This window comes from Paracoccidioides brasiliensis (genome assembly GCF_000150735.1).
Source record: "Paracoccidioides brasiliensis Pb18 unplaced genomic scaffold supercont2.2, whole genome shotgun sequence".
NCBI classification, from domain to species: domain Eukaryota; kingdom Fungi; phylum Ascomycota; class Eurotiomycetes; order Onygenales; family Ajellomycetaceae; genus Paracoccidioides; species Paracoccidioides brasiliensis.
The window spans coordinates 1,366,262-1,390,307 of NW_011371359.1; the positions used below are offsets into that span (position 1 = coordinate 1,366,262).

General features: G+C 46.6%; 9 protein-coding genes across 9 annotated transcripts; 8 read left to right on the forward strand and 1 right to left on the reverse strand.

Moving 5' to 3' along the window:
* Positions 1-3,848: 3,848 nt before the first annotated feature.
* Positions 3,849-4,728, forward strand: PADG_01617 (uncharacterized protein; the record flags this gene model as incomplete). The annotated part of the gene is made up of 3 exons (XM_010759213.1): positions 3,849-3,938; positions 4,042-4,214; positions 4,470-4,728. 3 exons carry the CDS (start codon positions 3,849-3,851, stop codon positions 4,726-4,728), a joined length of 522 nt encoding a protein of 173 aa, XP_010757515.1.
* Positions 4,729-6,631: 1,903 nt separating this feature from the next.
* Positions 6,632-7,688, forward strand: PADG_01618 (uncharacterized protein; the record flags this gene model as incomplete). The annotated part of the gene is made up of 3 exons (XM_010759214.1): positions 6,632-6,985; positions 7,142-7,539; positions 7,628-7,688. 3 exons carry the CDS (start codon positions 6,632-6,634, stop codon positions 7,686-7,688), a joined length of 813 nt encoding a protein of 270 aa, XP_010757516.1.
* A 716-nt stretch (positions 7,689-8,404) lies between these two features.
* Positions 8,405-9,201, forward strand: PADG_01619 (peptidyl-tRNA hydrolase; the record flags this gene model as incomplete). Its single annotated transcript, XM_010758697.1, has 2 exons — positions 8,405-8,759; positions 8,897-9,201. 2 exons carry the CDS (start codon positions 8,405-8,407, stop codon positions 9,199-9,201), a joined length of 660 nt encoding a protein of 219 aa, XP_010756999.1.
* Positions 9,202-10,135: 934 nt separating this feature from the next.
* Positions 10,136-12,184, forward strand: PADG_01620 (U4/U6-U5 snRNP complex subunit SNU66; the record flags this gene model as incomplete). Its single annotated transcript, XM_010759215.1, has 1 exon — positions 10,136-12,184. The coding sequence occupies one exon, from the start codon at positions 10,136-10,138 to the stop codon at positions 12,182-12,184; it is 2,049 nt and encodes a 682-aa protein (XP_010757517.1).
* A 1,493-nt stretch (positions 12,185-13,677) lies between these two features.
* Positions 13,678-15,479, forward strand: PADG_01621 (uncharacterized protein; the record flags this gene model as incomplete). The annotated part of the gene is made up of 6 exons (XM_010759216.1): positions 13,678-13,797; positions 13,868-13,946; positions 14,043-14,683; positions 14,827-15,114; positions 15,236-15,295; positions 15,378-15,479. 6 exons carry the CDS (start codon positions 13,678-13,680, stop codon positions 15,477-15,479), a joined length of 1,290 nt encoding a protein of 429 aa, XP_010757518.1.
* Positions 15,480-16,063: 584 nt separating this feature from the next.
* Positions 16,064-16,645, forward strand: PADG_11291 (uncharacterized protein; the record flags this gene model as incomplete). Its single annotated transcript, XM_010759548.1, has 2 exons — positions 16,064-16,206; positions 16,291-16,645. 2 exons carry the CDS (start codon positions 16,064-16,066, stop codon positions 16,643-16,645), a joined length of 498 nt encoding a protein of 165 aa, XP_010757850.1.
* A 57-nt stretch (positions 16,646-16,702) lies between these two features.
* PADG_01622 (sphinganine-1-phosphate aldolase DPL1) lies at positions 16,703-18,646 on the forward strand (the record flags this gene model as incomplete). Its single annotated transcript, XM_010759217.1, has 4 exons — positions 16,703-16,800; positions 16,874-17,351; positions 17,439-17,572; positions 17,635-18,646. 4 exons carry the CDS (start codon positions 16,703-16,705, stop codon positions 18,644-18,646), a joined length of 1,722 nt encoding a protein of 573 aa, XP_010757519.1.
* Positions 18,647-19,168: 522 nt separating this feature from the next.
* Positions 19,169-19,947, reverse strand: PADG_01623 (ribosomal protein L30; the record flags this gene model as incomplete). The annotated part of the gene is made up of 2 exons (XM_010758698.1): positions 19,169-19,592; positions 19,667-19,947. The coding sequence occupies 2 exons, from the start codon at positions 19,945-19,947 to the stop codon at positions 19,169-19,171; spliced, it is 705 nt and encodes a 234-aa protein (XP_010757000.1).
* Positions 19,948-20,622: 675 nt separating this feature from the next.
* PADG_01624 (SNARE-binding exocyst subunit SEC6) lies at positions 20,623-23,811 on the forward strand (the record flags this gene model as incomplete). Its single annotated transcript, XM_010758699.1, has 1 exon — positions 20,623-23,811. One exon carries the CDS (start codon positions 20,623-20,625, stop codon positions 23,809-23,811), a length of 3,189 nt encoding a protein of 1,062 aa, XP_010757001.1.
* Positions 23,812-24,046: the final 235 nt, after the last annotated feature.

Here is a 24,046-nt window from a genome sequence, read left to right on the forward strand (position 1 = left end):
GGTGGATACGCAGTTCATGAAAGACTCAGAAAAGATCCTCAGGGCACTTCTTTGCTAATGGCACATTACTATCAAGGACGTACCACTAAATAAGGCAAAGCTTTTTAGTGGATCTATCTCAATCTGATATGCAACATCTCTTCCTTTGGAGATAATTCGAATCTCGAATGCGTCTGTGACTCTAGTTATGGTCAGTTTGGACAAACAGTCGAAGCATTTATCAAGAGACTTGGAATTTTTATTTTGCTTCTTTAGGCCACTAACCCTTATGAGAATTTCTCTCCAACCACGCTTCCCTGCGTCCGTGGGTCAGCCTTAATCCATATAATGACGATAGCATGGCGATGAAATGAGGAATCGGGGTTCCATATACTTTCTATCTTGCGCTCCCAACAACTGATGTTTCACCTTACAGCGTTTTCGACGCGTTCTTCATGAACATCGTTTTCCTAGCTTCCCGCCTCTAATCCGGGAATAATGCCATCAGCAAACCCATGGAGACTGCTCCAGAAGTCAGCTGTGTTATTATTGTGTTGCCCCAATTGAGTTGGGGCCCCCGTTCTAGTTCAGGGGCCAAGGAAGTGAATAATGATTGGAGTGAGTAGTCTTGTTTGTTTACCAGCTTACCTGCGGCGATCCATGGATTGTGAGAGTTACCCTCCGCTGGCGGAGTGTTTCTTTTTAAGGTCGCTCGGATGTGTGTTTGCTGAGCCGGCATAATCTGCCGCCTGGTCTGGGGGCACGCGTGTATCGGGTGTTGTTGTACCGTCCAGAGTAATTTTATCGCCAATAATAATATATCTTACCCCTTTTCCCTTCCTGACCTTCCCCACAGGGAAGGCTAGACAGTTTCCATCGTTTAACTAATGTTTTTTCCTTACGGAGTAACTAGTTAGTTACAGGATCAAAGATTGTAAGCTATGCAACTGATTAAAAGATGAGAAAAAAAGGGCAATGGACCGCCCACAATTTTCGTGATCTGTTTAACTACCTAGATAGTACCAACTATCTAATAACTACTATGTCAGAACTGGCAGCTCTTTTTAACTAAAAGTATATTGGATAGTTCTCTGTGTGCAGGTGTGTGTAACTTTTCTGCTCTCACAATTGATACTCAACCCTGCTAGCACAACAGAGGTGAATGAAACCGCATCAAGCATGCATCTGATGAGAACATGGGATGTAGCAAAAATGAGTTTGGTGATCAGCACTTGGTGTTGCTGCTCTGTTACGTCATCGGAAAATGCCACTGTTACAAGATGACAGAAGTTGAACACTCCGTACATGGGGTGACATTTGAGTTCAACTGGCTTGGCGCTTCTTTTGAACTAATAACTAGTAGGATAGATTCAGATTACTAGCAAGAGTATCTGTGGACAATCCTCTTCATCCTTTTTTATTTTATTTTATTTTTATTTATCTCTAATTTCTTAAACAATATATATATATTCCGAAACTTGCTCGAGATGTGGTACTTGTGCTTCGTGGTCATGCCCATTGGTAAAGGCATAGCTATATGGGGAAACCAGCCAACTAGGTGGGGAGCCCTGGAGCCCCGGGCGCCACATCCCTGCTGTGCTAAGTAAGGATCATACCCGCTTGACTAAATGATAGGGGCACAGGCTGCTCAACTCCGGCGTCTTTAAGGGCAAGTCTAGGGATATCATTCTTCATGAAAATCAAGCTTCTGGTTTCTTCGCCAACATAATTATTCTACATTAACTAGTTAATAGTGAGCAAGTTAACTACTACATATACTTGAAAAAGTAATGAAAAAAGGAAGAAAAGAGACTCAAGCCTGGCCTCACCCATCAGAGATGGTCAAAATTGTCCATTGAATCACCTTCTCCCTTTTTCCCACTTCATCCAACCAACCAACGAACCCCCCCACACCCCACACCCTCCCCCCTTCATATTTCTTCTTTTCTGTTTTCTCCCATGTTCCTCTAAGTCATGAGATGTCCTCTGATCTCTCCTTTAGCTGCAAGTCTTCCGATGCCTCTTTCTCCCCCTAAATCCAGTTCCGTTGCTACAAATAATAGTATCAAAGATAATAATCAAACAATACTCCCAACCATAGTATATTTTGTCGTCCGTTGAAGACGTAACCTAGAGAAGAAACATCCTTTGGATAACAAAACATAGCAAGCCGACTTAGAGCTTAGGAGTAGATTTTTTTGCAATTGAAAGACCGTCTAGACTGCTGCTATCCGCGCCACATACGTTTCTCTCAACTCCCTTCATCAACTCTCTTCCTAATAGTCCCTTCTGTGTCTTCGTCTGCCGTGGTCAATTCACATTTCCCTTCTGCTGTTCAAGTAAACAGGAGGTGTAGATTCTCTCATCTCATTATATCTTTATTATTATTATTATTATGATTATTATTATTATTATTATTAAAAAATATATCTCCCTTATTCCTCTTGTTTTAACCAAAAATTTCGCCTTTCCCTCTCATACTCTTTCTCTCTGCCTTCGGGGTTCCCCCTAGCCACGCCCATACCTCTTCCATCCTACGTCTCGAGTCCGTTTTGGGGGAACCAATCACTCCACTTGTGCTTAAGATCATCAACCATACCCTTCTCCCATAACTGTGCCGGACAAGACTCGCAAGGCCTGAGCTTCCCGTTGCTTAGCTTGGACCCGTTTTGTCCTCAAATAAAATATTTCCTTCCCGCCCCGAAATATCATCCGATGGTCCTGCCCCCGTCCTTAACCACTCCGCTGATTATGATCAACTCAACAACAAACACAAAAACACACACTAATACTTCCCCTACAACTCACGTCACACATCACATATCATTGATAGATTGATTTACCTCCACAGGATAGTTATATTTTATTAAATTAGGAAATTGGGACTTCCCCAAAGACAATAGCAGGATCTATTTTATATTTGCCTTGACATGATTTACCTGATTTGCTGTTCGGCGTAATACTGGATACCGCCTTGAGTTGTTTGTTTAAGAAACTCTCCCCCGAGAAAACGTTTGGCGCAGGTAATGTTAGTCTTCCGCCTCCCTTTTCGTCATCCTTCGGATTCTTTGATTACTCCCATTTTCTGTTGGTTTTGCGCTTTTCCGTTTTTCTCTCTTTATGCAAAATCATGTGTACTGGTTGGGTTGTTTTGCGATCGTCTTCTACAAAACGATGGCACACAAGCCATACTAAATAAAATGGCTGTTGAAGCTGCATGGAGTTTAAAAGCATGATGTTGCAGATATCGTGAATGCTTAACGATTACGAGATTGGTTGCGATGGTTTCTGAGACAGGCGGATAGCTGGTTGACGATCGATATCAATACCATACTTTTCAGTGGGGGATCCTATGCTTCCTTTGCCCCTCTTGAATTTGTGGTTGTTTTTTTTGACTCTTTTTTGCCACGATAATTCAAGCACTTTATTCTATTCTGCTTCCTCCTCCCTCTCTATATCTCTATATAACCATCAAGTTTATTTTGTTAATACAGGGAATTTTATTTGCTGACCTTGCTACAAACAACACCTTCAAATAGACAAAATTCACATCAATAAAATCACAACACGCCAGCCACGACGTCAACGAACTTGGACGCAACTATAGTTTCCTCGTCTTACCCTACCTCACTTCCCTCCATAGAAAACGCTACCAACGAATGTGCTTATCTCCTTCCTTCTGGAGAATCCAAAGAGACGAAAACTTCTTACATATTCCACATTGCACAGACGATCGGTTTGCCTTGCTATCCGGTCTACACCACCATCCTACCCAGTCGCTTCATGTGAGGCCTTTTCCTTCTCCAACCTCCCACAAAACCCGTCAAACCTATCAGCTTATCAAGTGCAAGTGCTTGACTGCAAGCAAAATGTCTCATCTGGCCTACCAACCCCACACGTCCATTCGACGTAGCCCGTCCTCTTCCTCTAACATGCCACCCATAGCAACACCTTCCACAGTACGTCAAACCGACATCATACTTCATTTCATTTCATTTCATTTAGATTTCATATATTTCTGCTTATGCATCACTAACATTGACATTTTACACCTGTATATAGACAGACGATAGCACGCCCGATCTTTCCACCCTAGGCGACCACGTAGAGCAAACAACCTTCGAACAAATTCTAGAAATGGATGATGACGATGCGAGTCGTGAATTCAGTAAAAGCATAGTATATGGATTCTTCGATCAGGCCGAGACTACATTTCGAGAAATGGAGGACGCAATGTGAGTGTTCTGTGGCTACATGGGCCATTTTCCATTGCCCCATTTTCCCGCCCCAAGCACCCATTTTGCCTATGACGTCACCTCCAGTCTCGCTTCCCTCTTTTAAAATTTTCCCTGAGCACCCACCACCAACGACGAATGTAGCCCCCGCATCGCATTTCATGTACAAAATCCCTCACAAATATATATCCTCCATACAAAGTTATAAAGTTGCTAACCAAAATTAATCTCTTTTGAAACCGCCTTATAAAATAGTTCTGCAAAAGACATTAAAGAAGTCACTCAACTAGGTCACTTCCTCAAAGGCTCGTCGGCAACGCTAGGACTTACGAAGGTGAAAGAGGCGTGTGAGAAAATTCAACATATCGGCGCTTGCATAGACGATTCAGGAACTGTGGAGGAACCGGACCTGAATTCTTCGCTGACAAGTATTAAGAAGACGCTTGGTGATGTGAAGCGTGATTATAATGATATCGTGACGAGGTTTAAAAAGTTTTATGGAGAGAAAGCTTGAGATATATAACAATGATGTTTGGGTTAGGTCGTGTGGCTGAGGGGATTGAGATCGAGATCTGGGGAATCTGGTATTGGCCTCTCCTATATTAGCTATTAAACGGACTCGAGGCCAGTAGTTCTGAAGAAGTCTGGACGCGAGGGAGGGAGATATAGGCATGTTATGGACTAATGTCATGTTATGTGGTATGTTTTCTCTTCTATTTTTTCACTGTTTTTTTGTTCCCTTTTTTCATCTTCTACTTAGCTTTTTGTCCTTTTTATGGTTGCTGTCTGGCGCGTTTTTCTTTTTTCCGAGATCTGGAATCCTTTTCCTTTGTTCTATTTCTCCTCTTTTCTTATTTCGATATCATTGTCGTCACTCTTCAGTGCTCTTTCTATGTAACTGTCATTCTCCTATCTCCAGCTTTTCCGCTCTCTCTACCTGTCGCCTACCTCTCTTCTTGGATATCATGTTATGTCTTCTCCAATCCTCCCCCTCCTTTTTTTTTCTTCTCTTTTTTCTCTGGGTTTCGTATTCCAACTCAATCCTCATTGAAACGATTCCTCCATCCTGAATTTCTTGTCTCGCCTTTGCTCTGCTGCAACGCACTCACACCTGTTGCTCTATGTCTAAGCCATTTACTCATCTATGTTCAATCTTCCTTCCCTTCCTCCTCATCTGCTCCCACGCTCAGGGGGAAAAAAGAACGAGAGAATCAAGGGAAAACAAAGAGAAAATGACTGATTCCATTTTATTTTAATTGATTAAACTTTTCCTTCCATGTCTTCCTTCCTTTCTGTCAGGAACATCGCGTTTTCCTATCGCTGAGGCTACGGTGACACCTCTTTTACCTCCTCTACTTTATCATATTTCCCTCCCCTATCTCAGATTGAGAAACGAGAAGAAGTTTAGGGTATTTAAATGACGCGTTCTCATTTCATTAATTTTTCTTCTCTTTTCTGTTTTCTTCTCTTTTCTGTTTTCTTTGTTTTTCTCTTTCTCTTCTTCCTCTTCGTTCTGTTATCACTTCTTCTCATATGTTCAATGTGTCAATTGTTGTTTTGATACTTGATATTAAAAGCATGGCAGTTTCTTTCTTTCTTTCTTTCCGGTTTCTGTTTCTATGTGTACATGCAAGTGAACATATTAGCAAGCGAATGACAGCTTTTGCTTTTTTCTTGCACTTTTGCTTTAGAGATGTGCCCAAGGAGAAAGGGATATTAAAACAGGAGCCGTTGAGAATGTATTAGGCACAAACTAGGGGAGATTGCAGGTTGCCCTTCTCTAGAGCCGGAGACTGGGGCTTGAGATGAGGATGGAATTAAGTCCAGTTGGACTCAACTGATGAAAATGAACATGAATATATACGAATTTAAAAATTATTTGCCTAACCAACCCGCTGGGCTATTATATAGGTAGACGCCGTGCAAGCGTGATTGATAGTTGATATCGACTCTCCATCCCACAGATATTCTATACATCCACGTGATCAACCCCAGTCTAAGCTAGCTAGATGCGGCCTAGTCCCTCTTTTCTCTGGTCTTACGTCCCTTTCTGCCCAAGGGAATCTGCCTGTCATTTCAACAAAAGTTAACTTTTTCCTGTTTCCCTCGCTCGCCCTCCTCGTTCTTTCCAGTCTTGCTTCTTCCTGGGTTTCAACTTCGCCTTAACGGCTCTCGCTAGGCGCGTCTTAATAAACAAACGTATACATATACATCTACATATATATTTATATATAAATGTACGCAATATAAACACTTTGTGTCTTTTACTTCCTTCAACCCCCGTTAGACTAAATCACCCCCTTTTATTTAGAGACACTCAAAACGAGTTCGCAAGAAGGAAACAACTTAACTTCTGGAGACTTACTGTTAATTTCCTATTTCCCCACACCCTTCCTCCCCCGTGCAAAAACGTCACAATGCGTCTCTCATCGACCTTCCTCCTCCTTCCAGTTTTGGCTGCGGCGCAAGACCAGATCCCACTCGTAGAACGGTTACAGGGATGGCTCAGCAAAGCCAAGTCTTTCATCCCATCCGCGACGCCCGTACTATCCTTGACCGCCAAATCTGCTGCTGTGACTGCGGACACAGCTGCGGGCTCGAAAGCGGGCCCGAAAATCGTCAACAAGGAGGTCGTCTCCGTCAAATTGGCAAATTGGCAGTCGATACTTGCTCCTACCAGTGAAGGTTCGGCTGAGCAATGGCTGATTTACGTGACTGGTGCGAATAAAACGTGTTTTGGACGTTGTGCGAAGGCGAATAAGGCTTGGGAGGTATGTTTTGCTATTGATATTTTTATTTATTTATATTTATTTTTATTTATTTTTATTTATTTTTATTTTTTAAAATACATCTCCGTTTAGTTTAGCTTTTTATTTTTGGCATGCCCCGCAGATCAAACCAGACTAACCACTTTAATACCCAAATAGGACTCTATCCCCCTTCTCTCCGCAGATGCGTCTTCCCCTTCCCTCGCTAAGGTCAACTGTGAATCTGAAGGAATTCTCTGCTCCATCTGGTCTGCGTCTCCCCCAAGCATCTGGTATTGGCAGGTCCCTGCCCGCCAATTGGGACAGCCAAAGCCAGCGACACCAATCCACGTAGTCCGTCTAAACGCGACCACCGTTGATGCTGAGACGATCTACAAGATACACTCGGAGAAGACCTGGAAAAAGAACGGGCCTTATAGCAGCATTTTCCACCCGGTCGACGGCCCACTGGCTCAGTATGGACTTAGCGTGCCCCTTGGCTACGTGCTGTACGGGCTAGGTATGGTTCCTAGTTGGCTTCTGATGGTGGTTATTAGCTTTGCTAGCAGGACTTTGATGTATGGACATTTCTTTTGTTCACACTTTCACCTTTCACCTTTCTTGTTTATTCTGTTGTTTTGATACTGATTATATATATTTCAACAGGGGCCGGAGAATGGGTCCGCCACGACCACAGGTTGCTCCCCCCGCTGGAGCTGCCCGGTAAGGTATAATAATGTGCGTAGGTTATCTTTGATGTGCTTTTGATGGTTATTTATCATCTTGAATTTATTAACCGATGTTTCCGATTTTTCTTTGCATGGGATATCCGGGGAATATATCTGGTTGTATATAACACGTCGATTTTGCTGGCTTTCTCTTTTAATTCTCGTTTTTTGTGTAATGGGCATATCACGAATGATGCATATGTCATGAGATTATAAAAGGAACGGACAATCGATAGTTTTTTTAATACTTTTCTTCATGCTTTACCCCAATCGTTTCCTGTTTGGGTGGTACTCTGATAGACGGCTTCTTGCGTCGGTTTCGGCGATACTTTGACACTCAGGGACGGTTGGAAGAGCAGTTGTCCGAAAGGAACATGGCTTTTATTTTTTGTCTTGGCTAAAAAACGGTACAATGAAACCAAATCTACTGGACAAATACTAGTGACATCCTACATCCTTTGTGGGTAACTATTAATCATTCGTTGTGGGGGGTCATACATGGCCCGCGTGTAGTTCGCGCGCTGCTGCAAAGAATAATAATTGCCTTTTGATATAACGATAGAGCTTCCAACTTTTGTTTTCCTACCAACCTATTTACCAACCCAACTCACGGCACCTCTTAATACCTCTGTAACCAAACAATAATAACATCAAATATATCTAACTGCCTACCTAACTACCTCCTTACTTATTTACCTAATAAACAGCATATATTATGGCCTCACCCCCACTCATAACGGAGCGCACTCCACCCACCACCACCGCCCTCGTCATCGCAGCCGCCATACTTGCTGGCATCGCGGGCTTTTTTATCGGGCAGGGCGCATCGTTGGGAATTTTTGGGTCCAGTGCGACAACACCGAAACGAAAAGGGAAGAGTGGTGGGGAGAGGATGAGTTGGCCAAATAGCTACGACGTGAAAGTCCATGCTGAGTCGGAGGACAGTGAGGATGAGGACAGTGAGGATGAGGAAGCGGACGGAGGGGCAGGGGAGTTAGCTGCGTTCGAAGGGAATACGGATGAGGTTAAGCTTGTGCTTGTTGTTAGGACTGATTTGGGAATGGGGAGGGGTTTGTTATTCTCTTCTCTTGTTCCTTTCGTTCCCTTTTACTTCTGGTCATATTGGGGATGTATATCCGGGGGGCATATCCTGCGTCTCTACACAAAGATCCAACTAACCAAGAAATCCAAAAACCCTCCGCCACAGGTAAAATCGCCGCACAATGCTCCCATGCCACCCTCGCCTGCTACAAATATTACCTCTCACGTGCACCGGACTCCCCCATCCTCAAGCGCTGGGAGCGGGGCGGACAGGCTAAAATTGCGTTGCAGGTTAAGAGTGAGGAGGAGCTGTTGTTGCTACAGGCACAAGCTGTCAGTTTGGGTCTGTGTGCGCAGGTCATTCAGGATGCGGGTCGGACGCAGATTGCCAGTGGGAGTCGGACGGTGTTGGTGATTCTGGGGCCGAAGGGGGTGGTGGATGGGGTTACGGGGTCATTGAAATTGTTGTGATTATAATATAGATGTTGTGCTTTTTACAATGATTTTCAGGGATGGAGGTTTTTATGATATCCTTCGGGATTGTTTGATAATGTGGTATGCTATTGGACTTTGTGCTGTACTATAGACATATATATTGCGTCCTGGAGAACCAGATAATAGAAAGATACCCGTCGGAATGAAAAAAGGAATGCATGATTTCTCTCTCACAAGAGAGCTTCGTAAAATTCCAGAACAGATAGCACTGTATCATAAATCATCCATCTTAATTCTCCCCTTTTCCCTCCCAAGTACCAACACACTCACAGTACATAAATTGAATTGAATTGATGTTGGCAAGTCATGGTTTTTCCCTAACCTCATCAGCCGACGGCCATAATCGGTAAAGGGAGGTGGAATATGACGCCCACAACAGACACCCGGCCATCTCACCGAGCTCACCAACCCGCAAAGGAGAAGGGAGCTCAAGGTAGAATGTTAATCTATTATTAATGAAATTAAAAGAAAACCGGGCTGCTTGAGATTCCCTCTGAGATCTGTCGACCGGAAATTGACACCATGAGAAGAGAAAAAGAAAGACTCCGTGATGGCTCCATGTATCGTCGAGATGTCCAGCAATAACAACCGAAACACAGCCATAGTACGAATACTCTGGTGGATCAGGACTGCTGGACACAGATCTGGATTTGTTGTGATGAGGAGAGAAAAGAAAAAAAAGATGAGGGAAATTGAATGTTGAATATTTTTTATTTGTTAGGCTAGTGGTTGAATAAAGCGCTAGGCCTAATTGGGATCGGGTCGGATTTAAGTGAAGTCCCCAGGCTTCTTGTCATTTCAAAGGTTGAAGTCAACTGTTGAAGTTGACACTCCAGACGAACCACGTTTTTCTGCTCTGTGCCTCACTTTTAACAGTTCAACCTCTGTCATATCTGTCTTCTAAACAGTCATGGCGGACGCTCTCTCAATCGAGCAGAATAATAAGATCCGAGTGGCACTTGGTCTGAAACCCCTTCCTGTCCCCGGCGCCATCTCCAACAATGTCAACGGCCCAGTCTTTAAACAGTCCAGAGACAGGGATGACCCAGCCGAAGAACCAGCAAGCACGCTAGAATCGCGACAGGCACAGGGCTATGACAACTGGAAGAAACTGCAGGATGAAGCAGCGGCGAAGAAGAAGCGCCAGGAGAAACTGGATGCTATCAAGCGGGCACGAGAAGCTGCTCAGAAACATGTGAAGCTTGAGGGCAAGGGGCTTGGTGAGGTTGATGAAGAGGAGGCTGCGCTAGATACGAAAACTTGGTTGATGCAGCAGAAGAAGAGACAGAAGAAGATTGAGAAGGAACGTGCGAAGAGGCTTGCGGAGGAACTGGCGGAGCGGGAGAGGATTGCGGAATATACTGCCAAGGACCTGACGGGTGTCCGCGTGGGCCATGAGCTGGGAGATTTTGAAGAGGGGAGTGAGCAGATTCTTACACTTAAGGATACGACGATCGATGAGAATGAGGAAGAAGGGGATGAGTTGGAGAATGCTGAGTTACGAGAACAGGAACGGCTCCAGGAAAAGCTAACTTTGAAGAAGAAAAAGCCAGTTTATGATCCTAATGATTTTGATGGGCTCGGTTCCGGTTCTATTTTGGCACAATATGATGAGGAGATTGAGGGGAAGAAGCGGAAACGATTTACACTGGATGCCAAAGATATGACTGCGGAAGAACGGGAGGCGAAACGACATGATGTGACGTCCAAGCTGAAGGTGCAAGCTGTGAGCCTCGACATCACGCCTGAAACTACCGCTGCCCCATCTGACTACCAGGAAGCCACTGAGATTAAAATCAAGAAGCCAAAGAAGAAGACGAAATCTACGAGGCGGAAGGCGGTGGATGAAGATGATATCTTCCCCGCCATCGAAGCTACAGATGCGGCTAATGGAGGAGATAATATGGAAGTGGATTCGGGAGCCGTCACAAATGGGCTTTCCACTCCAGCTCCGAACCGATCAGGTAAGGAGATATCTTTCGTCGATGATGAGGATTTACAAGCGTCACTGGCAGTCCAGAGACGAGCTGCGTTCAAAAAAAGGAAGAAGGTCCGCCCAGAAGATATCGCGAGACGGCTGAGAGAAGATTCAGAACAGGAGCAGAATGGAATGGATGTGGACAAGCCAGACTGGGAGGATGACGGTCCTGGTCTGGTTATAGATGAAACGTCGGAATTTGTCGCAAACCTACAGCGTCCAACGCTCCCAGATCGCCAACAGCGCTCTGTCTCACGTCCCAAGGAAGCATCGCCTGAAGGACAGGAAGCAAATGATGGCGATACAGATATGGAACGGTCGTATAATGAAGTTGAGGATGAGGAAGACCTCAAAGAACGCCTGAAGAGAAACGAGTCTACGCCCGCTGTCGAACTTACCGCTACTGGATTGGAGGAGGAATCGACGTTGGACAAGGGCCTGGGTTCTACACTTGCCATGCTCAAACAACGTGGACTGGTCGTAGAATCAAACGCAGGCGACTTGAATTCCCTGCTCCGCGAGCGTCAACGATTCCTACAAGAGAAACTTCGCCGCGAAGCAGAAGCCGAAAGACGCGCACGCCTCCAACGAGAACGCGACCGTACATCTGGGAAACTGGACCGCATGTCCGCTCGGGACCGGGAAGAATATGCACGACAAGAGAACAAGCAGCGCGACCAGCAGGAATCGCGACAAATGGCAGAGATCTTCAACCGGGAGTACAAGCCGGATGTGCAGCTGAAGTATGTGGATGAGTTTGGGCGGCTGATGGATCAGAAGGAGGCATTTAAGCTCCTCTCCCACCAGTTCCATGGCAAGGGAAGCGGGAAGATGAAGACGGAGAAGCATCTAAAGAAAATCGAGGAGGAGAAGAAGCGCGAGGCAATGAGTACGTTGGATAGCAGTCAGCATACGGGGATGAATAATGCGATGGGGGCGACGGCGAGGAGGAATCGACAGGCGGGGGTTAGGCTTGGGTAAGGAATTAAGTTTGTTCTGTATTGTATCTTGGTATTGTTTTTCATTTTCTCTGTGGTATTGATCATCCACGTCTGTTCCATGGTTTCTACAGGTGGAGACGGATGCATATTCAGCATAACCTTGGATGCACAATTATGAAAATATTGTGTTTTTGACAGCTAAAAGTGGAGTCAGAATCATATTTTCGTGTCAATCGCTCCGGTTTCTACCGGTGAAGTTGAATCATGTCTGTTTCACCAAAAGATTCGTCCTGTTTCTCTTCCTTTCGTTGTACGGATGTAGATAGACTCTTCACCCACAGAAATCACATTCTCTCTCCCTGCTTCGATCAGATTCTCCTTACCTACGATCACATGGATACGTGGAACCATGAAGGTATTGCCGGATTTAGATCGTTGATAAAAAACCCTATCGCATGGATTTCACCCAGACTTAATTTTCATGTTATCTTAGGTTTAGAATAGTAGTTATCGAGGAAGTTGTACAAATTAGTATTTTATTGTAGATTCGCTGTTGCATTCAACACCTACTTCTAGGTCCATGGATGGTTTCGTCACAGATTTCCTTTTCCTCTGGAGCTCTACCGTTGAGCGGCGCAAATACAAACTGAAACAGGAGGAAGAGACGGGGTAACTTTGTTGGCATCTCCGTAGCGATTCGAGACGAGTAGTCGAAGGTTGCCTAGGAGAAGCTCTCAACCTCCGACTCAAAACTGCCAAGGTAGCCACCAGCTATATGCATGGATATTTCGAAGAATTTGGTCTCAAAGTCAGCTAGCTACCTTGGATCGGTCAAGCGCCAGAATTTCACCATTTCACTGGCCTATGAGTTTCCCTTTTATTTTATTTTATGTTTTTTGTTTTTAGTTGTTCGGTTTTTCTTAACGAATTGGCTAAACTGGAGGGAACTTTCGGTGAAAGAGCAAAATCATGGGTGTAAACAGAATCCTCTCTGTTGGTAACTAACTATTAGTTAAAATCATGATAACCCGCCCATTTAAAACTACATGCACAAACACATCTCACAGCCTCTATATGCTCTTGACGGTAGTGATTTTATCATATTTCTCAGACCCTTATCCTTAAACCGAAATCCAGATCCTAACCCTCAACCTACCCTTAATACTCGTATCGAGGGCGGTGAGGCTGAATAGACTTGGAGTTTCAGCGTGTAACTAATTATATAGTCATGTACGGGGTAATACTCCGCAGAATGTTTGTTTTGGGTGGAACAATGGTTTTTGAAGGTACAAACCAACGTTCAGCCTGTAATATTACCGTATTCCTGGTTTTAGGTTTCTCTCACTGACATTTTTTTTTTTTGGACACACATTCACCCAAACAATTCCAAGTCTCTCCAACAGCTATTTTGAATATTCTTCTCGCTCTTTAGCTTGACAGTCCTTCATTATTAGTTAAATTAATTTATAATTCAGCTTTCTGAGTTTTGTAATTTATATTTTACTTTTTCATTCCTCTCCTCACGTAACAGCCATGTTGTCAACTTTGAGAGTCGCCAGCCGACGAGCTGCGGCTCGCGATACCACTTTGCGCATTTTCATTGCCGGTGCTCGTCCGGCTTCTACCTGGGCCAATGTAACCCAGGGTCCGCCAGTACGATCTCCCGATTGAACATGAAAAACTGTTGGAGCTTCAATTGCTGACTGCGCTGTCGTTGTTCCAGGATGCGATTCTTGGCATCACAGAGGCATTCAAGGCTGACTCGTTTAAGGACAAAATTAACTTGGGTGTTGGAGCTTACCGTATGTACATGGACAGACATATCTGCCCTATTATATATATTTATATATCCTGCTAGCCATTTGCTGACCACGACCTCTCCTTGTGCTGCAACAAAGGCGACGACCAAGGAAAACCATACGTCCTCCCCTCCGTCCGCGCTGCAGAGGAGAAAGTGATCAAATCCAACCTTGACAAGGAATACGCCGGCATCACCGGTGTGCCAGCCTTCACCAAGGCCGCCGCGGAGCTTGCCTTTGGCTCCTTCAGCCCCGCTATCAAAGAAGACCGCATCGCCATCACCCAGAGCATCTCCGGCACAGGGGCCCTGCGGATAGCAGCCGCCTTCCTGGAGCGCTTCTACCCACACGGCAAGAAGATCTACATCCCAACCCCAAGCTGGGCCAACCACGCCGCTGTCTTCAAGGATGCGGGCCTCCAGGTGGAGAAATACCGCTACTACAACAAGGACACCATCGGCCTGGACTTCGAGGGCCTGATTGCCGACCTCAAGCTCGCGCCAGACCAGAGCATCATCCTCCTCCATGCCTGCGCGCATAACCCGACCGGCATTGACCCGACAGAGGCGCAGTGGCGGCAGATCAGTGACGTGATGAAGTCCAAGGGACATTTTGCTTTCTTTGATATGGCGTACCAGGGCTTTGCGAGTGGGGATACCGATCGCGATGCGTTTGCCCTCCGGCATTTCTTGCAGGAGGGGCATGGGATCGTACTGTCGCAGAGCTTTGCAAAGAATATGGTAAGGCCATACATAGATGCAAGGGGATATATAGAAACCCCCACCCACCCCCAACCCGGACCGGCGGAAGCGGATGATGGATGGAAACATCTCTAGTTTTAATGTAATTTTCCCTGCCCATGCTTATTGTATCTGATATACAGGGCCTGTACGGTGAACGTGTCGGCGCCTTCTCCGTCGTCTGCGAGTCAGCCGAGGAGAAGAAGCGGGTCGATTCGCAGATCAAGATCCTCGTGCGACCCCTTTACTCCAACCCCCCGGTCCACGGCGTCCGCATCGCCTCGACGATCCTCAATGATCCCGCTCTCAACAAGCAGTGGCTCTGCGAGGTCAAGGGCATGGCTGATCGGATTATCAAGATGCGTGCGCTTCTCAAGGAGAATCTGGAGGCGTTGGGGAGCAAGCATGATTGGAGTCATATCACCAGCCAGGTGTGTTTTGATTTTGATTAACCTTTCCCGGGGTAGATGGGAAAGTGGGGGGGGGACAGCGCCTTTTGACAATGTTGTAGTTATGGAACTGGTAACGGCTAACTGTGTGTGGATGGATTAGATTGGCATGTTTGCATATACAGGCTTGAAGCCCGAGCAGATGGAGAAGCTTGCTAAGGAGGTAAGGAATTGCACTTTTCTTCTGTTTTATTTGGGAAGACACCGTCAGATCACGATTTTTCCTAACTGACGTCTCTTCACAGCACTCCGTCTATGCCACCAAGGACGGCCGTGTCTCCGTTGCCGGCATCACCACGGGCAACGTCAAGAGGCTAGCCGAATGCATCTACAAAGTTACCGGATAGAGAACCTAAACGAAAAGAGGGGATCAAAAGAAATGATAAAATCGTGCATATTCCAAAGATACTATTAGAATTTAGATTGGGCGTGGTTTTTTTGATATAACCATCTATCTTTCTCTTTTGCGGCTCTTTTCTTCTTCGGTTGGGTTTTGTATTATTGATCTTTTTGATGTTGGTCGTTCTAGTTCGCTTGGACCTTTAGGGCACATCTTGGCTCTTTTGCATACTTTCTTTTTCTTTAGATTTTGTCTTGTCGTTCTCTCTTTTCCTTTTGTTCTTCTCGACTACCACTAGCCTGCGAAATGATGAACGGTAGTTAGTTGTACTTTGTAGGAACTTCTTATTTGCCTGTTGATTGTCTGCATTTCAATACTTGGTGCTTCAGTTAGATATATCTCTTCTTTCTGTCTCTGTACTCTGTATCCTCTGCTAGATTCTCTCTATATATCTTCCACATAAAAGACATAGCCATGTATATTTAATTCCTTTAGATTATATTGCCCGATTAAGTCAAGGATTTTTCTTCTTTTCCCAACCCCTGATTCGCCAAGACAACAGGAGTTTATAAAAATAACTCATGGATCACTATGCCGGTCTGCATGCAAATCCTTGGGAAGCAGGTTTTCCGCAAACCACACCAAAATATCTATGTCCCGTACAATAAGGATGTTCTCTATAACCAACGGTCGAAAGTATTTCATTCCTGCAACTACGAGGTGTTAACAGTACAGTAAAATATAGTACAGTACAGTAAAATATAGTATAGTACAGTACAGTACAGTACAGTACACACCACATGAAAAATTACGGCAAGTTCGTCCGATACAGATATACCGGTCTTATGGTTGGCCACTGCGGGTAAAAAACCGGCAGAACAGCGGAGGTGGCGTCGGCTTCTCCGCAAAGTACGGGATGGCGCAATTACCAGCGGTATACCGGCTACTCCAGCCGATGTTGGCTGTCAAAAGTGGTACCTGCTGTGTATACTTACTTCTATTTTGCGACTCTGCATTTCCTTGTTGCAACAACAGCAACAGCAACAGCAACAGCAACAGCAACAGCAACAACAACAACAACAACATCTCACTCTATATCATGTGCAGGCCCCTAGAGTCTGCTCTCATCTTTTCTTTTACATCTCCATCCCCTTCTCCATCATCCTGTCCTGAGATTCCCTTCTTATCTTTCTTTCCCGAGGTACCTCTGGCCTCATTCCCAGGGCACCAATGGCCCCCAACTCCGTGCTCCCCGTCGCCCTCCAGAACAAATTGATGTCCGCCCGCAAATCCTCCTCAGGCATCGTCTCTTCATCAAGTTTTAACCTGTGCGGAACTCCCTCAATACATGATCGTGATCCAATCTCTGGCTAATCCATCGGTGCAACTCCGATCCCGCAGGGTTCGCAATGTCGTTTTCTTGGTTTTCCTCCTCCGCATTGCCCGAAAAACTTTCTACACCCTCCGCGGCCACGGTATTCTAGGCTCCATCTTCAATGCCGGCGCCTACGTACGCCTGGTGCTCTACTCTTTATTCCTTCGCACCCCTGGTGTCCGCAGTAAGGTTGATAAGCAAATCGCTGCCGCTATTTCTAAAATGGAAGCCAAGATCGCCCCCGAAACTCCGGGTATCCCCAAGAACACTAGCCTGCCGAAACTGGGCTGGAGCCATGACCGGATATGCGAAGAGTTGGATAAACTGGCTGGCATGGACCATACAGAATGGGAAGAAGGGAGAGTCAGTGGTGCTGTCTACCATGGCGGTGATGAACTGGTCAGTTTGCAGACTGCCGCTTTCGGCCAGTTTGCAGTTGCCAATCCTATTCACCCTGATGTGTTTCCCGGTGTAAGGAAAATGGAGGCGGAGGTTGTGGCGATGGTGAGTTTGCGGGAAATTAAAAACCCTCTCCCGCATTTCTCTGGCCCTTTTTGGTTTGCTGGGTTTTCTGATGCCCCGCGCGATTAGGTGCTTGCGCTTTTCAATGCGCCGCAAGGCGGTGCTGGTGTGACTACCAGCGGTGGCACGGAGTCCATTCTCATGGCTTGCTTGTCTGCCAGACAGAAAGCATACGTTGAACGAAGAGTAACTGAGCCAGAAATGTAAGTCTTCCAATCTCTATTTTCTCTTAACGCGCTTAAATCCGGAGACTTATCGACTCCAGGATCATCCCTGACACCGCCCACGCCGCCTTCAACAAAGCCTGCCATTACTTCGGCATAAAACTCCACAGCGTCCCCTGCCCCCCCCCAGACTACAAAGTCCACATCCCCTCCGTCCTCCGCCTCATCAACCCAAACACAATCTTGCTCGTCGGCTCCGCCCCAAACTTCCCCCACGGCATCGTAGACGACATCCCCGCCCTCTCCTGCCTGGCCCTCAATTACAAAATCCCTCTCCACGTCGACTGCTGCCTAGGCTCCTTCGTCATTTCCTTCCTCAAACGCGCCGGCTACCCATCCCCCTACGAGGAAGAGGGTGGCTTCGACTTCCGCCAACCCGGCGTCACCAGCATCAGCGTCGACACGCACAAATACGGCTTTGCGCCCAAGGGTAACTCCGTCATCCTCTACCGCAACCGCAAGCTGCGCAGCTACCAATATTTCATACACCCCGACTGGTCTGGTGGCGTCTACGCATCCCCTTCCATCGCCGGGTCACGTCCCGGCGCACTCATTGCAGGCTGCTGGACAAGTCTCATGGCCATGGGCGAATCGGGATATGTCAACAGCTGCCACCAGATCATCTCCGCCACGCGCACTTTCGAGCAAGCCATTCGCGAACACCCTGTGCTCTCCTCTTCGCTCAAAATCATCGGAAAACCCTTAGTCAGCGTCGTAGCGTGGGAGTCGAAAACGCCCGATATAAACATCTATGATATTGCAGATGCGCTTGCGGATAAAGGGTGGCATCTGAATGCACTGCAGTCGCCGCCGGGGATGCATGTGGCATTTACGGTGCCCACTGCTGCGGCTGTGGAGAGGCTTGTGGCGGATCTTGTGGCTGTTGTTGAGCGGGAGAAAGAGAAGGTGGCGGAGCAGAAGAGGATGGGGCAGAAGGTTGAGAAACACAGGGGGGATACGTCGGCGTTGTATGGGGTTGCGGGCAGTATTCCGGATAAGAGTATAGTTAATAGGTTTGCGGAGGGGTTTTTGGATACGTTGTATCTTGCTTGAGCTGGGAGGGAGAGTTGCTGTCTTTTTTTTTTCCCTTTGTGTTAAAGAAAAACAAAAAAAATGCATTTTTAAAAATGTACTGGGGAGTTTGTTTCATGGTTAAAGAGCTGGCTTTTGTTCTTTCCTTATCCTCTTGTTTCCCTTTTTTTTTCTTCTTTACTTTCTCTTTTAATTTGTGAGATTTCCAGATGTGCTTAAAGTTTTTGTGGATGAGGCAATGCTTCTCATTTGAAAAAAAGTTTAATTTAAGACAGGTGCCCATCAGATGCTTGATTTCTCATTTACATCCTGCATGTCTACACGTTTTTCGTCCATTTATTGATTCATTTTCTATTGGAATATCAGATTCAGAGGGAGCAGGGTCAGCTCTGGGGTTCATGAAGCTTTATGGAGTAGAGGAACGGGTACGATGTCTGCAAGCAACATAACAATAAATTTGAACATGAACAGTTTTCTATCAACGCAAGTAAAAGATGTCTAGCTAGTTATACAAGTATGTGCATCCAAGGGGGAAAAATATGCCTATGAGGTTCGTGAAATAGTCAAATGAGATCCGGAGGAAGTAGATGAATTTGGCAAAAGGGTGATACGTGAGCCAGTTGGTGTGAGGGAGTAGAGGGACGAGGAGAAACAGAAGGTTCGAGGTGAGGTTAGGAGGAGATTGGGGCCCTCACTGTCATATATCGGTCGTGTCGTGTCGAAGCGAAGAAATGGTATGGGGACGGACGGATCACGCCTTGTTCTGTTGGTATATCTGTGTGGATGTTTTCTGTCGATGCAGCAGATAGACATGGGGCTGCCAATCTCCTTCTGCTGGCGGGAGATGATGGAAATCAAGGGGTTATTATGAGAGAGCCATGGGGATGACGTTTTCACTCTCCGTACGGTCCAACATCGGGTCTCTATCTCCTGTTCACAAGCCATGCATCCCAAAATCATCACATCACTACCTAACCTCAGCAGTCTCAAACACCCAATCTCTGTAGATGAAGGGGAAATATCAATCAATCTTCTCCTCACGCCTCCCTCTTCTCCCTAAACTCCTCCTCCGCCCTCTTCTCAACATAATACCCCGGGTCCGGCTTGCGCTCCAAATGCACCTCCAGCTTCGTCAATGGTTTCTCCACCTCCCGCACTGATACCAGTTCTTTCACCTTCATAATCTGGCCGGCCACATCGGGAGTGACGGGGTAAAAGACAGTTTGCATACGCTTTTTCAGTCCGAGAGCCATGAGGACGCCTGTTGTCCGGCGGGGCAGACCTATGGCGGAGCGGACGAGGGTTATTCGGAAGTATGTCATTGTGGAGATGTGAATATGGTACGGAGCATACGGATGTAGATGCCCCGATGCGCGAGTATGGGGGAGGGTGATTGGTGTGTGTATGCTTGTTCTTGTGTCACTCGGAATCAGTCGGCAGACAGTCGGCGTAGCAACGGCTGAGCGTTTTCGTTTCGCAGAGGTGTACGGGTGTTCGTTTGCTCGTTTGCTCGTTGCTCCCTTTTCTATTCCTCTTCGTTCCAGAGTACTCCTATTCAGCGAAAAAAAAAAAAAAAGAAAAAGAAAAAGAAAAAGATAAACTTTCGCAGCACCACCAGATTTGTGCTCTGAAATGAGGTTGGGATATCCGGGTGCTTGTCAAGGCTATCTATCGTTGACACTTGGGTTGCTGGAAGACAGCTGTGACCTTCCGTTCCACGGGACTCTGTCCTTTTCTTTCTCCACGGTCTGGTTGGCCTCTAGATCTTTGTCCCACACTTGTGCAATTGCAAAATCCAGATCTTCCGGTTATCCACTTCCGGTACTGACAAAATCCAACTCTAGAGGTAGGTTCCCAGCAACACCACGACTACAGCTGCGATGATTCGAGCGAAATCAGTGCTAAACTGGTGCTTTTGATGAAAGTACCTGCGAGTACCCAAGCCGAATTGATCCGTTCTAGCTTGTAATTCTCTATCCTCCCGGATTGCGTCGCCAATGCTAGAAAGTATCGATATCACAACGAGTCGTTTTTTAACGCCAGTCAAAATAGTTCCCACCAAACGACGACGACACAAGGGAGGGCGGACAATCGATAATCCGGAACCAATGCCGACCCACCAAAACCTGCAGCCGAGTGTGGCTGGTGAAATTTCCCAAAACGGAAGGTTTTTCCGGGCCAGCATGCAACCCAGCGCCACACTGTCTGTGGCGCAGCGGGCGGCTGCCATCGAGGATCACATCAATCGCAACAAGAAAAAGGAGAACAAAACAACGGCAAAAGAAAAAGGGAAAGGAAAAGGGAGCGGGAGCGGGAGCGGGAACGGGAACGGGAACGGGAACGGTAGTGAAGAGCCGTGGGACGTGCAGACTGGACACGGTCCAACTTCATTGCAAGAAGCCAATGTCGGAGAGGGAGAAGATTTATGGCCCAATGCCTCGCCAAATGATTCCGTACCCGAGCCGCAGTCCATAACCCCTGATAATATCTCTGTCCAATCTCACCTCCCTCCCGATAATGCTCATATTATTACCACCACCACCACCATTACTACTTCTGCACGTGCCGTAACCTTAACCACATCGCAAACTCCGACTCCTAGCCCATACTCCTCTTTATCAAGGGCTACACTATCTCGACTTGCGTCCATTGCGACTGGGAAACGCCGGCCGAGCCCCTCATTCGAACCACCTCCTGGACAAGAGGTCGCAAATCTCAGCTTCGTGTCGTCTGTCCTTGCGCTTGCGAATGCCCCGTTTATTACAGATGCCAATCGCATAACCGATCGGAAGCCAGTTCCTGAACTTGTCTCTGTGGAGGCGCAGGAAACTTCCAGTAAACCCCCTTCCTGTCGTACATCGCCGATTCTTGCCAACACCAATATGCCACCCGAAAATTTGAAAACAATACCTGATGATGGCAGTTTGGATGGCGGGGTTGCTATGCCTAGGTTGGAAGATCTACTGCGTCAGCCAGAAGATTTAGATAAAATACCGGCATTGAAAGCGGAGTACTCTAGGAAAAAAGCGGCAGTGGATGCACAACTCCGCGAAGGATTAAGGGACCAGCTTGAAACAGTACAACGAAGCATAGGCCAGCTTACAGAGGGTCAACGGCATGTCTTGAAAGTGAGAGACGAACTACAGGGCATTGATAAATTGTGTGCCGAATCCCAAGGCACAGTTGGTGATTTCTCGCAGATAGATAAGCTGGCTAGGATACAGCGGAATTTCGAGGCCACGATAATGATGAAAAGGGGCCTGGAGAGCTTCCATAACGAGCTCAACGAGGTTGAACGGTTATTACGAGAAGATGACCGGGATCTTGAAAATCAGCCAAATCTTCTCAGTGTTCATATGGCTATTAGCAAATTGAGAGATTTCCGGGACGAGGCTATGGATCAGATACGCAGAGCGCAGGATAGGAGCGCTGAAAATACATTGGTTGAGTGGTTTCAAGGCCTTGATTCTGTGATTGAGTGGTTCGATGATCACCTTGGAACAGCTATTATGAATCTTATCCCGCTCATACAGACAGATAACCGCAGTATGGTAGTGCGCCTAGCTCTGGTTATTATGAATGAAGAGAAGAACGATGCCAAGGTTCGAGCTTTGCAGGAGGCGCAGAAGGACCATAAGGCTCTGGCCAGCCGGTTCAAGTCGCTAAACCTTGGCCCTAAGACCGTCAAGGGCTATAAAGAGAATTTTCTAAAGAGTATCGAGTTATATGCACAGACCCAGTTCGAGATATCCAAAGATACATTTCTTGCTGACCCAGATAAGCTGGAAAAGTGCTTAAAGTGGTTTTTCAATGATTTATTTTCCGTGAAACAAGGGATGCAGTCTCTTATGCCAAAGAAGTGGAAGATATATAGCGTCTACACAAACATCTATCACCGAATGATGCATGACTGGCTTATCGAGTTTATCAATGACCCCGAACTCCCCACCGCCAATATGCTTGCCATCATACACTGGTCTGAAAAATATTACGAGAAAATGGCGAAACTCGGTTGGAAACAATCAGACCTTGTTCCCAACATACTCGATGACCGCGAGGGTGAGCTTGTTCGGGACTGGCGGAACCTCATTATCAAGACCCTGGACGAGTGGATGGAGCGAATGTGCGCGGCCGACAAGAAAGCTTTACTCGAGCGAGATAACGACGCTCTAGATACCAACCCGGATGGATACTTCCGCACAAAGACCCTGGGGGATATGTGGCGAATGATTCACGAGCAGACGGTAGCTGCAGGTTCGTCTGACCGAACAGATGTAACAGAAGGAGTCATAGATGCCATGTTCCGCGCTTTGAAAGCCCGACAAACCACTTGGCAAACTGTCCTCGATGAGGAATGCGCCAAGTACAAAAATCCCACAACAGACCAAACTGAAGGCATGCAACAATTGCAAGACTGGCTCATTGCCATCGCCAACGACCAAATCGCCTGTATCGATGATAACGACGATGCCTCGAGCCAGCTGGGTTACCTCACCCGCTTCAAACGCGACTTCGAGTCACTCGTCACACCAAAATATATGGCATCCCGCGCGACCATGGAACTCGACAATCTCCGCAACGGCTACGTGGACCTAAGCACGCACTGCATAAGTCTCTTCATTGAGCTGATCTTCACCGTCGACTTCCGCACCACGCTGCCAGACTTCTTCACGCAAAAATGGTATGGCGAGTTCGCCATCAAACGCATGGTGTCTACCTTTGAAGACTACATGGCCGATTATAGCTCCGTGCTGCATCCTAGTCTCACAGATATACTCGTCGAGGAACTCTCGGACGAGCTGCTTGTCCGCTACCTATCCGCCATCCGTAACAAGGGCGCCAAGTTCCGTCGCCAAGATCCATTCACGGATAAGTTCAAAGATGACGTCTTGACCGTCTTTGGGTTTTTCCAGAAATTCCCGGATGCGTTTGCAAGTACCATCAAAGACCGGTGGCGATTGGTTGACTGGCTTGTTAGGTTGCTGGAGGCGGAGAAGGGTGCTGGTGTCGTGGCGGTCTACGAGGCCTTTAAGACTGAGTATTGGGACCTGCAGTTGTCTTGGGTTGAGGCAGTGTTGAGGAGTCGAGATGATTTTGAGAGGTCGATGGTTAGTGCTGTTAAAGCAAAGGCTGCGGAGTTGTATGTGGAGCGCGGCGTGGAAACTGTTATGGGCAAAGTACGATAATTTTGGCTGAGTTATATTGTACTGCGAACGAGGGTGTTTTTTTTTTTTTTTTTGCTTCCCTCTTTATTTTTGCAGCATGGGTCTCTGTGACCTGCCAAAATTTTGGCACTCTCTGTTGGCCGTTTCTCCGTTGGATAGGTTCTTCTCTTGTCTTAGGTATATATACCAAACGGATCCGGACAGGCGCTTGTTTCTCTAGGGGCGTTTTCGATACTTGTCTTTTCCCCATCATTTT